General features: G+C 41.6%; 1 protein-coding gene across 4 annotated transcripts in view; it reads left to right on the top strand.

Moving 5' to 3' along the window:
• LOC123283896 (glucose 1-dehydrogenase-like) overlaps window positions 1–12,504 on the top strand; it is an 81,341-nt gene extending 68,837 nt beyond the window's left edge. Inside the window, exons 5-6 of one of the 4 annotated variants that reach the window (XM_070503693.1) lie at window positions 4,918–5,078; window positions 5,849–6,529. In XM_070503693.1, coding sequence (XP_070359794.1) covers window positions 4,918–5,046 — 129 coding nt within the window. In that variant the 3' untranslated portion in view covers window positions 5,047–5,078; window positions 5,849–6,529. Of the gene's footprint in view, window positions 1–4,917; window positions 5,079–5,848; window positions 6,530–8,653; window positions 8,859–12,366 lie in introns of those variants that run through there. The other 3 variants (XR_011501182.1, XR_011501184.1, XM_070503697.1) reach the window with 3 other exon arrangements.
• Window positions 12,505–13,123: the final 619 nt, after the last annotated feature.

The raw sequence follows: 13,123 nt of genomic DNA, 5'->3' as shown, positions 1-13,123 counted from the left end.
GGTTTCCGTCAGCTGTGTTTTTATTTTCTCTCTTCTGTTAACCAAACTACACATTCTCTACCTATAAGGTTTTAAAGATGAGACACCTCACAAACCATAACAGTAAACCCTCTTGACGCTTCCTTGTGCTTCAAGAGGTTTTCACACACGTGGAGGTTAACCTCTTGAAGCAGTTTTGTAAGCTTAATTTCAGCTTCATGAAAATAAAAATGAGATTTTCCAAATGTCTAGAAATAAACAGATACTTATACTCTACCTTGCCTGGTTCTTCTTCGATCTTTTTGGCAGGCCTTCCTTGATCTGGTACTTTTCTTTCTGTTATATTATCTAAAATAAAAATGACATAACAGATCCATTTTGACTAGATAGAAAATTCTGCATTAAAAATGCTAGGTAAGGAGCCGGTCCAGTGGCATAGCAGCTGAGTTCATACACTCCACTTTGGTGGCCCGGGGTTTGCTGGTTCAGATCCTGGGCATGGACCTATGCACTGCTTATCAAGCCATGCTGTGGCAGCTGTCCCACATATAAACTAGAAGAAGATGGGCACAGATGTTAGCTCAAGGCCAATCTTCCTCGAAAAAAATTAAAAAGTACTAGGTAATTTGGGAAAGAAAAAAAGGCAACAATATGAATCTATGCCTTAATGGATTTTGTGATTAAAAGTCATTTTAAAATATCCTATTTAAAATACCCTATTTAAATACGATAAATACAGATAAAACTTCCTGCCAAGTATAGGATATCTGTTTACAAAACCAAAGGTGCTAAAGTATTTTACCTTTTGCCTCTGACTATCAAATGCATATTTATTATAGAAAATCAGGAAAAGCAAAGCACAAAAACAATGCAAAAAACATCACCCCAGAGGGGCTGGCCCCGCTGCGCAGCAGGTAAGTTCACGCTTCTGCTTTGGCAGCCCAGGTGCTCAGATCCCGGGTGCGGACCCACCCACTGCCTGTCGAAACCATGCTGTGGTGGGTGTCCCACATATAAAGCAGAGGAAGATGGGCACGGATGTTAGCTCCGAGCCACTCTTCCTCAGCAAGAAAGAGGAGGATTAGCGGCAGATGTTAGCTCAGGGCTAATCTTCCTCAAAAAATAAATAAATAAAAATCACTCAAGATGACCTTACTCAGAAATCATCACTGCTGACAATTCAGGGTATGCTTTTCCAGTTTTTTTCCTATGTTCACATATTCACATACATATTTTAGAATTGTGATCACACTGTTCAGAATTGGACCTGTTTTCTTTGCCCACTTAATACATCCTGGACCATGTCATGAAGTGTCTTTCACAGGATCGTTCTTAAACGCTACACTGTATTCCACCAAACAAATGGGCTGTAATTTACTGGGGCCATTAATCTTCACTTTGTGGCGCTGCCCACCGATGCACACGCTTCACCGCTTGAGCGCCCACTGTGTGCTAACTGGATGGTGGGGCACTGAACCTGTCTTGGGGACCTGGAATCTCCCGTTTCCTCCTCGCCTACTCAAAGAAGTACACGATGACTTTAAAAACTGAACACGAAAAACCTCAGGGACCAGAGCATTCTACTTCAGCCACTGATGAAGGAACAGTTCTCACCACGTGCCGCTCGCGTGGCCGGCACAGCCAAGGCTGCTCCCGCAGAGGCTGCACTGGCGGTGCCTGCCCCCGAGGTCTGCTTCGCTCTTTGAGTCATCGACCGAGTGGTTCTCACGCACGTGGGCATTGCAGGCTGCCCTGCTGCGGGAACCATGAAATTAAATGCTTTCGGTAATTACTAAAGCATTGTTGCGGCAACGTCAGAGCTTACAATAATAAGCTACCTTTTTCTCGTTGGACACTTTCTTTTCAGAAGTTTGTCTTTGACCAGATCGTGTTGCTCGAACATCACTCCTATTAATGATCTATTGAAAAGATTAGGTGGTATGTGATTTAATTGCTTGATGAATCAAATTACCACATTTTCAATCGGTATTTTGACCCCTCATCTGAAATCTATTGTAAATGACCCAGCAAAAAATCCACCACCCCAAATAAGATGAGATGAAAAAAGTTTTCCATTATATAGATTTCCTTACAAACTTTTTGTAGAATCCTAGAATTTTGAAAATGCTAATAGCCTAAGCTATTCTAAATAGCTGACTATAATCTTCTGAGAGTCCTTAAACATACCAGCATGTTTTCGCTTCAAAACTTTTGAATTTTGTCTGGAAAAATCTTCTCCTGGATAGAAAACTCTTCCCACAGTGCACTCTGCAACTTCCTTGGAGACTGCATTCAAAGCGCCACCGTCTCAGTGAGGCCCCATCGGAAGCTCACCCTGTACCAGCTTCAATACTCCCCATCTGCCTTCTTTTTTTTTTTTTATTTCCCGCATAATACTTAGGACCATCACATACTATATATTTTTCTTTTCATTGCCTATCTCACATGTAAGCTCCATGAAAACAGGGAATGTTGCTTTATTCATTACTATATCCTAGAGCCTAGAGGAACATGGCAGTGACTCAATTTATTGAATACGTGAAACGGAGCCTTCTCACCTGATAAAGAGACATGCTATTTACCTCCTTGCCCACTTCACTTTATTTTAGTAATCGTCCTATTAACTTTGTCCATAATGGTGTTCTGAAGACCCGTAAGTTTATCCCCCACCCTACGTGCTTTATATCCCTATCTGCATTTTATAGTGACATGGATGCATAATAGAGCCCAGTAAACAAACAGAGTGACACACAGAGTTGGTATAGATCTCATAAGGGATGTTTGGCAATGAATATTTCAAGTGAGTACTTCCTTAGCATCTAGCCAAAACTGCTCTATGTCACCATGCCAATAACAGGGAGTTTGGTACTGTTAACTCTAGTAAAATAATCACTCTGATTGAAGCTGATAATAGATTTAAAATGAATTTACTTACTCTGAGAAAAGGAGCACGATTCATCATTTTAGTAACAATTATCTACTATCAACTTCACCCTAGTCAGCTCCATTTGGGCTTTGGCCTTTGACCTGGCAATCCATACAAGATGGAACAGCATTAAAACAATCAAAAGCAGACAAAGTTAAAAAAAATGAACTGCCATAATTTACTTCCATGTCTCATTACAAAATAAAGTCTCCATTTTAAAGTTAAATTTTACCCTTAGTCATCCAACCCTTAATCATTTATGGCAAAAAGATACTTGCTAACTTAAATTACTCTCTTTTCTGGTTCTGGTTTGATTTAAATTATGCTTAAAAGCCTCAAAACTTACTCATATTTCTCAGTGAGCACAAAGGAGAAATTTCATACTATATTTTCCAGGTATTAGAATCCTTGTTAATATGATGAACTGGAAATATTTGGAAGGGGTCAATGAAGAAACTAGAGTATTAAGATCTCTTCTCTCCTGTTTATGAAAAGATACTGCACAGCTTACTTTCTTAGCTTTGACAGTTTGCCTTCAAATCCAATGATTGTGCACTTGTCCTCTGTCCATAAGAAAATGGAGACCTGATCACAAAGCAAGGAAGAAATCCAGCAAGAGAAGGATTGATTAAAAGTGATAAGTTATTTATCAACTCTAAAATTCCTGAAGAAGCACAATCAGACTTCTTCTGTAGATTAGAAGCCACTTGCTTCTCCAAATCTCAGGGAAGATCTAGTGCTGAAGAAACGAGGCACAAAGTAAACAATATTCAGCGATGGCTATTGTCTAAGTAGAATAAAAAACTACTGGTGAATCGTATTATTTAACACAACAATGTGTGTCTTTTTCCCCCTACATATAACACTTTGTAAATAGCTGTTTACAGTTTAGACCAATGACTGGTGCCTTACATACTCTTGAGAAGCCAGATTAAATTCAGCCCCTTCCAAGAGGTCTTCTCTGATGTTCCTCCAAACAGAAACAATCTCGCCCTCCTCGAACACATACACACCATATTTTTCTGTATCTTTCCACCTTGAGCTACATTCTACTAATTTTGGTCACTTCCACCTTATCCTAAGGTCACATGCAGAGTAATCAAAGGTCTCTCAAATCAATGACATTCCTGAAGCAAACAAAAACAGGCGATATCTTGAGCTTTTATATTATTCAATTCTTATTTAAATCAGGAATGAATACACAGCCAACAAGAGACGACCTTGAAAAGAGCAAATCACCAGTGACTACCTAATTTACAAATCCAGCTGCCTGTGTTCAAACTTCATCCCCCTTAACTCATGGATCATTCTCTTCTTTAGATCACCCCTCCTCCAGCTTCTGTCCTGTTTTAGCTCTCCTGACAATCTGACCTATCACTGGTACCTGACTTCTGCCCACTTGAAGGTGCTCTCTAGTCCTCACTCTTTCACAATGTGTATATCTTTACTGGAGTGGTCTCATTTAGCCCTACAGCTTAAACCCCCATCCATACTCCCAATATCATATCCTAAATCCACCACTCAGCATGGATCTCCGTCCTGATTTTCAAATTTTTATTCCCAACTGCCTGTTATCCAGATGGCCCAAATGAGCTGCAGAAAAAGCAGGAAAAGCATTATCAATATGCACCCACTTAGGCATGTTCCTTTTCCTGCCTTCCACCCCTCTTTTAGCAGCAGCACAATTTATATGGTTGCTCAAACTAATTTATCTTCAGAATCATCTTATCTCCGACTCTTCAATTTCCTTCACCCCTCACCATCTGCTTGGTCCCCGTCAAATTTATCTCCTGAGATGTCTCACACCTGTTTCTTCCTTTAAGCCCACTGCCCCAGTCCCCTTATCCTGTCTCATCTATTCCATCACGACAGTCTCACTACAGTCTTCCTACCTATAAGTTCTTCCCCTTCCAGACTACGATCTTCCAGCCTAGGGTAATCTTCCTGAATTATTAATCTGATCATGGTACAAGCTCATGTATAAGCCTCTCTTGACTCTCCGCATCCGACAGGGTGGACGCCAGATCCTTCGCCCGGCCTTGCCCGTCCAGCCTGGCTCTGACTGCTTTGCTAGTTTTATCCCGTGTCAACCTACCTATGGCTGCACCAAGAGACCTCATCTCCATCTTCTGAACTATTAGGATGTCACTCCCAGCTCCTGCCAACTAGCTAAGTGAGTAAAGGGACTACAGGGAAAGGGTTGTTTTAGTCATTTAAACTCTCAAATAATCGCTTCTTGGCCTCTTGGCTAAGATCAAGTATAATCTCTTAAAGAAAAGTCTGGTTAAGAACTATTCCTGAATATCAAGTTATGATACTAAATTTACCTTTTTTGGTTGGTGTGCTGGTATTCATTAAAGAAAAATAGTCTTATCATGTCTATAAACACCCACTATAAATGGTCATCGCTGAAGGTTTCTCAATTTTTCAGTCGCTTTTCCTCTAGGTATTTCTGGAACATTTGTCTTCGTTGATCACTTAGAAGAGACTTTGCTGATCCTAAGCAGGGGGGAAAATAGCATATAAAACATTCAAATAAAAAGTTATCCAAATGTCTAAAATACCATTATCTAACTTCAACAGCTGCTAAGCAATACTTTCAGTAACTTCGTATTGATTCCTTAGCACGCTAACCACACAAGTCATTTCAACCCCTGTTCTTTCAAAATTTCTCTCCCTTTTGCCTTCTCTTGTTCACAAATTAACTGCTTGCCATCCCCTAGGCATCCATTACTTCACTTTTAAATTAATTAACTTCTATGATCACCCACCTCCAAGCTGACCTCCAACAATTCTCACCTCCTGGTAGTCATGCCCTTGTGTTGTCCCCTCCACACAGAATAGGGCTGAGCTGTGTCACCAAGAAAAGTGTGGGAATGATGGAGTGTGGCTTCCAAGACTGTATCATTAAAGACAGTGCAGCTTGGCCCTGCTCTCTCTCAGATCACTTGCGCTGTGGAAGTCAGTGGCCATGTGGAGCCTTAAGGAGATTCAGGCAGCCCTATGGAGACACCACATGACGAAGAACTAAGGCCTCCTGCCAAAAGCCAGCATCGACTTGCCAGTCATGTGAGTGAGTCATCTTGGAAACAGCTCCTCCAGCCTCAGTCAAGCTTCAGAGGCATCCCTGGATGACACCTTGACCTGTCAGATTCCTTATCTCCCACCTGTGATTCTCAACTCAGGTTTCTACTATGTATTTTCATGTTTATTTAAACTTGTTTGAAAAATGTGAGTGGCTACTATGTACCAGACATTTTTAGGAAGTAAGAATAAGAGAATTTCTGCCCCTGAAGGGCTCACAGTATCGTGGGGGAGATGAGCACAGTTTCAATTTGGTTTAGCATGGAATGAAGACTACGAGAATGCACAATCGAGAATCAGTATAAACCTGTCTGGGGAGGTCAGGAAAGGCTTGTCAGAAGAGAGAATACCCGAGAAGGTTTCTGAAGAATGAGAGTGCGTTTGCCCACTGGGTGAGGGTTTAAAATAATCCAGGGAGATGACTGCACAACTCAGTAAATTTACTAAACAAAAGGCATTTACTTAAATGGGTGAATTTTATGGTATGCAAATTCTACCTCAATAAAGTTGTTTAAAAGAAATAATCCAGGCAGAGAACAGAAGATGCGAAAGCTCAGATGATGAAGTGGTTAATCATCGATGAAACCCCTATATCCTCAACTTCCCTGAAGTTCCTCTTCCCTTCATCTCTTGATCTAACCGTAACCTGGCTCTCCCCTGAAGACAACGCTCCCCTAGTTGTCCTCTCAAGTGGTTGACTGTTTTCTTCTCCCACAAAGGTCATATCACTGGGCCTGAAGCGGGCCGGGGTGGGGGGTGGTCCCTCATTGCTGTTTCTCAATTATTTCTTCCTCTTCACTAAAACAGCCCAGCTTTATATTTCACATCATCAGACCATACTAGACAGCACCCTGACTTGCCATCTATAGATGGCAAGTTCTTCTCTCAGTATTTTACAACTTAGTAAATGGCCACTCCATTTTTTTAGTTGCTCAGGCCAAAACCCTTAGAACCATCCTGACTTTTCTTTATCAACCTACATCCACTCTATTAGGAAATCCTATTGGTTCAAACTTCAAAATGTAACCAGAATGAAACCACCCAGGGTTGCCGTTCCCACTGTGGTCAACCATGAGCTAAATTATTGCAGTTATCTCCCAGCTGGTCTTCTGGAGGCCATGCTGGTCACCCTACCATCCGTAAGTGATGCTTTAAAACATAAAGCAGATTATAAACACACTAATCCAATAATGGCTTCTCATGTCACTCAGAGTAAAGCTGGTCTCCCTGTAAAGAAGGCCCTTGGGCTGCATATTTCACTGGTCCTGGAAAATGACAAAATTGAAGCAGTGAACATTTAAACAACTTGAGACCTGATTTAGCTACAAAACTTCTATTTTAATGTCCCTTATCAATTAATCTTGTCAACACTTATCTTATTCAAACTCCAGAAGTCAGAACTTACAACACTCCACAAGCGAATGGAACTTTCACAGCCTTTACCTTAAATAGGAAGTATTTAGTCATAGAAAATATCAAGTTATTTAGAATGGTATTTCAAAACTCCATTCTTCTGGTAAGTTTTTTTTTTTTTTTGATGTGGAAGATTGTCCCTGAGGTAACATCTGTTGCCAAAGCTTCCTCTATTTTGTTTGCTGGATGCTGCCACAGGCTTGAGGAGCAGTATGTAGGTCCACGCCCAGGATCCGAACCCACAAACCTCGGGCCGCAGAAGCAGAGTATGTGAACCTAACCACCACACCACCCAGCTGGCCCCTGGTCAAGGATTTTTTAACCTCAGGTATTAAACCAACTTTTTCCCCTCTTCAAAGCAGTTAAAATTACAATAGCTCTTTACTTACTTTGCCTCACACTCATCTCTTCTGGAATAGGCTCTTGAGATGTCTCCTCTAATTCAAGATTTCTACCTTCCAAGGTTGGAAGGTTGACATCCGTCAAACCAGAGTGTCTTTTTCGTTCATATTTATCATATCTGTCTGCTTTCTGAGAGAGAAAACTCTCCTCAGCAATTTTAGTTCTAATCATCTCAATACTTAAATCCTTTCTCAGTTGACTGGCAAAATGTGATGCAGCCATCCTGCCAGGGAAAAGAAAGGTAGACAACTTATATAGATTTTCATATTATTTAAAAAATTAAGATTCCAGTTCACCTCCTGCCCCACCTCAGAGAATTCTGAAATAAAAAATTTTCAGTACAAAATGGAATAAATATACGACACTGCAGAGTGGGAAGAAAGTTATCAAAAGATAGTACGATCTATTTTGGGCTTCTACATAGGGCCTTGCTTGACAGATGAAGTGAAGCCCAGGAAGCTGTGGGCCATAACACAAACAAGAGGCTCTAGGCTCACCGCACAGCATTACAAAGTGACAAGAGTGAAGGAAAGGAGAGAATAGGGAAAGTAAGTGAAGGACAGTATACAGAATCGTTTCCTAACCTTTCCCTGTGATGAAGGCAGGCAGCCTGGCATTTTTTCTCAAGCCAAAAAACAAAACAAAACAAACACACGAGATGCCTATTAGACAGACAGGGATGATAAGCAGGCAGTTGGATATACAAGATTGAGCAAAAGATGGGATTTTAGAAGAACTACCATGGTGATACAGAAGGATAACCATAGTTTGCCATTTGAGGGCATAATGAAATTATTTTCGGCCATGTGAAAAATCATATTGTTTACCTGGCCCATACTCTTTTCTTAGAAAGATTCTTGAGAACGTGTTCAAGCAAAACAAGGGAGAAGGACAAGAAACAGGATGCCATGTGTTCCAGGAAATCCTTCATTCAAATGAGGAAAAGAATAAAGGAAAGTGGAAAGTCTAAGGGAGTCACCTATGCAGCTGGTATAGAAAAGAACCAAGCCCAATGGGAGAAAGATGACTGATTCTCCACAAGTGTTGCTGGCTCAAAAGAAAAAAAAAGAAAGAAAAAGGGGAAGGTCTGCAATAGGAAGATAGAAAAGTTCTAAGCACACTATACTCTTCAACAACAAGAATAACTGAGACAGTCCACTAGAAAACTCCAGATAAAAGAAAAATCTGCACAAGAAATGCAACCCATTAAAATGTTACATGATTTTAAGCAATCAACAGAGTATATAAAAAATGAGAATTCTTCTGACCTGGATGCTAATAACATTCTCCTGTAAGAGCCCAGGGGAAGTGACAAAGGACTCTACTTTTCAGTAAGCATGCTCCTCTACTATTTGACTTGCCACCTCCTGCAAGTATTAATGTGCTAAATGTTAAACAATAAACCATTAGTTATTTTAAAATACTGCATAGGACTATGCTCCACAAAGAGAGACAGGGTGTGTGCAAAAGCTCGAGTTAATAGTAAAGGCGTGTTTAATTGTCACCTAAACCAGCACAGGTGGTTAGTGTCATCGCTGTTACACAGGTGAGGGAGAGAACTGCCAACAGGCGCTGGAGCTGGGATCTCAAGCCCCGCAGCCTGGCTCTTCACATACAGGACATCTAAGTTCCCCTCTTGGCTGAGTGGAGTTTCTTCCAGCTTGAAAGTCTAGAATGCCTTCGTCTTGCTTGCCTAGAGGTTCCCAACCAGGGCCTGTTTAGTTGTCGCTGGCTCTGGGGGCAGCTACTGGAATTGAAGGTCGGGGCCAAGGATGCTAAGCATCGTCCCGCCCCAGAGGCCAATCACGGCCCAGTGGTGAAACGCTGACTGCTGCATAGATTATGGCAACAAATACTTACTCTTCTGGAGGACGGAGCCATCGGCTGCGGGAAGGACAGGTAAGTGGTCCTAGAGGAGCCTCCCCCAAGCGGCGTCCAGCTCGCCACTGCCCACCTCAGACCCTTCCAGACCTTCTAGGAGGAGGCGAGCCAGCGCCCTTCCTCCAGCTCCCAGCACTCACCTTCCTCAGGCAGCCTGTCGCGTGAAACCTCAGTCAAACCAAAAGGAAAGGAACGCTCCCTGTCTGGAGAGCCGCCGCCGCCGCCTCGGAGCAGTGCCGCCTACACCTGAGCCGCCCAGAATCCGAACTTCCCACACCCAGCCTCTGATTGGAGGGCCTTTGAGCAACCCCTGCGGGAAAGGGGCCCGCCCCTTCTCTCCCACGAGGCTTGCGATTGGTTCTCTCCCTGTGCTATTCGAACTGATTGAAAGGTGAACGCACGGTTCAAAGGATGGGCGGGTACGACGGGATTATGCCTGAGGGGCGGGGCCGGGGCGCAGGTGAGGCGTTAGGGTCCCTAATCCGACCGGAGCTCCAGGGCCCCAGCATCCGAGGAAAAATGAAAGCGCTCCTCGGAGCAGAAGGGATTCACTGTTTGCAGGGCTTTTTAACGTCCTTATTTAGTCACACAAATACAGCACAGCTTATTGGAACGTTTTCTTCACTTAATATTTTTTAAAAAGGGTTTACTACCGCAGATTTCTCCTTACATCGCTTAGCGTTACTTTCCAACATCGCCAGGCTTTTTTTTTCCCATCCGCTTTTTATTGAGGTAAAATTTAAATACCGTGGAAAGGATTGATCTTTTAGTGTGTGATTTGATGAGTTTTGCTAAACGTAAACAGCTGTGTAAGCACCACCCAATCGGGATACAGAGTATTTCCATCACTGAGAGTTCCCTCATCCCCTTTCCAGGCGCCCACTGTTAGGCAGCCAACCTCTGCTCTGATTTCCATCACCACACACATAAAGGGGGTAGGTCCTCTCCCAGGTGGGCCTTCTTTCTCTAACCATGCTTTCCAGATCCATCCCTACTGTTGCGTGATCAGGAGTTGGATTTTATTGCTGAAAAGTATTCCATCGAATACTTTGTCTACCCATTCACCCATTGCTGGACATCTGGATTGTTTCCGTTTTTAGCGATTATGAATAAAGTTGTGTGGAAATTAATAAATAGAAACTTCATTAAATTGGAGTCTTGGGGCCCAAAGGCGGAGCTCTCACACCCTACCTTCTAGCAGAGCCCAACAGGAAGAAGACAGACTTCTTCTTGACCAAGAAGCTCAGCCAATGAGAGACTATCACAACTCAGCTAGTGAAACGCTGCTATACCTCTGGACTCCATGTTTACAATGGCCGTCCCAACTTGCTCTTCCTCCCAGAATAGAGTTTCTCCTCCATGCTGCTAGCGACTTGCACCTGGCTCGAGATGGTTTCAGACTTTGAACTGCAATTCTTTCCTGGTCCCCCATAAACCCATTTTTGCTGGAGAAATAACTGACTGTCTGTTTAAGGTCAACAGTTGCTATAAACATTCTTGTACAAGTCTTTTTTGTGGGCATGTTTTATTTCTCTTGGGGAAATATAGATGTGGTATTTCTGGGTCATTCTGGGTATGCTTAACTTTATAAGAAATTGCCAAGCAGTTTTCCAAAAGAAAGCTGGCACATTGTTAGGAACAGAGAGGGTCATGGTGCAATGATAAAACATTCTATTCGCCAAGCTAGAGCAATTTTAAACATGTATGGAGCTAATAAAATAGGCTCACTATTGATGAAGCAAAAATCTACAGAACTACAGAGAAAAAATGATGAATCCGCCGTTATCGTGAGTGATTCAACACACCTCTCTCAGCACTGATTGACCAAACAGACACAATTCAGCAACGATATAAAGAAGATCTCAACAAAAGCATTAACCAACTTGACCGAATGGACATTCAATAATCAGAGAACACATATTTTCCTTGAGCACGTATGGAGGAGTTACAAATGATCACACACTAGGCCATGAAGAAAACTTCAACAAACTGCATAGACTCAAGAAAGTTAGAAATTAAAAGCGAAAAATAAATTTAAAATCCCTGTGTAGTAACTTCTGGGTTTAAGATGAAACTTATGATGGAAAATGTAAATGTCTAAAACCAAAAGATAATGAAGAAGCAAATCAAGACTAGTGGGATTAGGTGCTTTGAAAGGAATTTTGAAAGAAATTTTAAATGCTTATATTAGAAAAGAAGAAAATCTTAAAATTAATATGTGTCCCTCTTAAGAAATTAGAAAAATAATAACTGAGTAAAGTCAAAGAAAATAGAAAGATAGTAAAAGAAAGTACACAAACCAGTGAAATAGAAAGTAAAGATACAATAAGAAAATCGACAAAGTTAAAACTTCATTCTTTGAAAAAATTAAAATAGATAAAACTCTAGCAAGATTGATCAAAAAAAGAAGACACAAACAGTATCATGAATGAGAATACACAAAGGGGACTATATGCGTTACTTATTCCTTTGTAGCAGATTACCCCAAAATGTGCAGCATAAAACAACCACCATTTTATTTGCTCTTGATTCAGTGGGTCAGGAATTTGGGCAGACCTCAGTGGAACAAGTCATCTGTGTTTCATGTCTGTGTTCTCAGCTGGGTTGGCTCAAAGGGCCAGGCACTGACTGGGATGGGTATTGATCCCCTTTCTAATTCTCTCTTCTCATTCTCCCACTAGAGTGAGAGAATCCACGGCCGTCTCGCTCATCTTTGTGGACCCAGTTGCTGACTATCAAGTGGGGCCATTCTCTCCCTTTGGTTAGGCTTTCCTTCCCCAGCAGATTCTCCATTTGGTCTCTCTTGGACTTCTTTGCCTGGTAGCTGGGTTCCTTCTTGGCATATGTGGAAAGCCTCATAAGACCTCGATTTGGAAGTTCCATATTGGCAGAGGAGAAAAACAAGAGCTGGAGGTAAAGGAACTTGCCCACCTTCTGAAGGAAAGTAGACTGTGAAGAGGGCACTGAGTCTGTGTGCTTGCCTGTGCCATCTTGCACTCTCTCTTATTCAGGATGATGTGTAGTTTTACATGAAGTTTAGATCTCAGGAGTAAATATATAGTGTAGTGTGCACTGATAGAGATTACATACAGGAACTTTGATGGAATTTAGCAGGGTGCTGGAATATATCTTTAAAGTGGTTTTACTGTACCAGAGGACATGATTTTTTTGCGACTCTGATAAAGAAATATTTTGAATGATTTCTTCTTTTGAAAGACGGCGTGCTCATTACCATTGCCTTGTCACTCTTGCTAATTTTTGTTAGTGTTTCCTTCTAGTCGTTTCTCAAGTATTTCTTTTTGGCTAAATTATTTGTTTATCTATATAAAGCTAAGGGGGTTTGTTTTTCGGTGTGGATTTTTTAGCAGCTCTTCCTAATATGGGAAGGAATTTAATAGTGAATTTTTAAAGTAAAGGCCTAGTGCCCATAGGCACATT

The sequence above is a fragment of the Equus asinus genome, unplaced genomic scaffold, assembly GCF_041296235.1.
Source record: "Equus asinus isolate D_3611 breed Donkey unplaced genomic scaffold, EquAss-T2T_v2 contig_618, whole genome shotgun sequence".
NCBI lineage: Eukaryota > Metazoa > Chordata > Mammalia > Perissodactyla > Equidae > Equus > Equus asinus.
The sequence above is the reverse complement of the archived record's forward strand: the minus strand, read 5'-3'. Positions and strand labels throughout refer to the sequence as shown.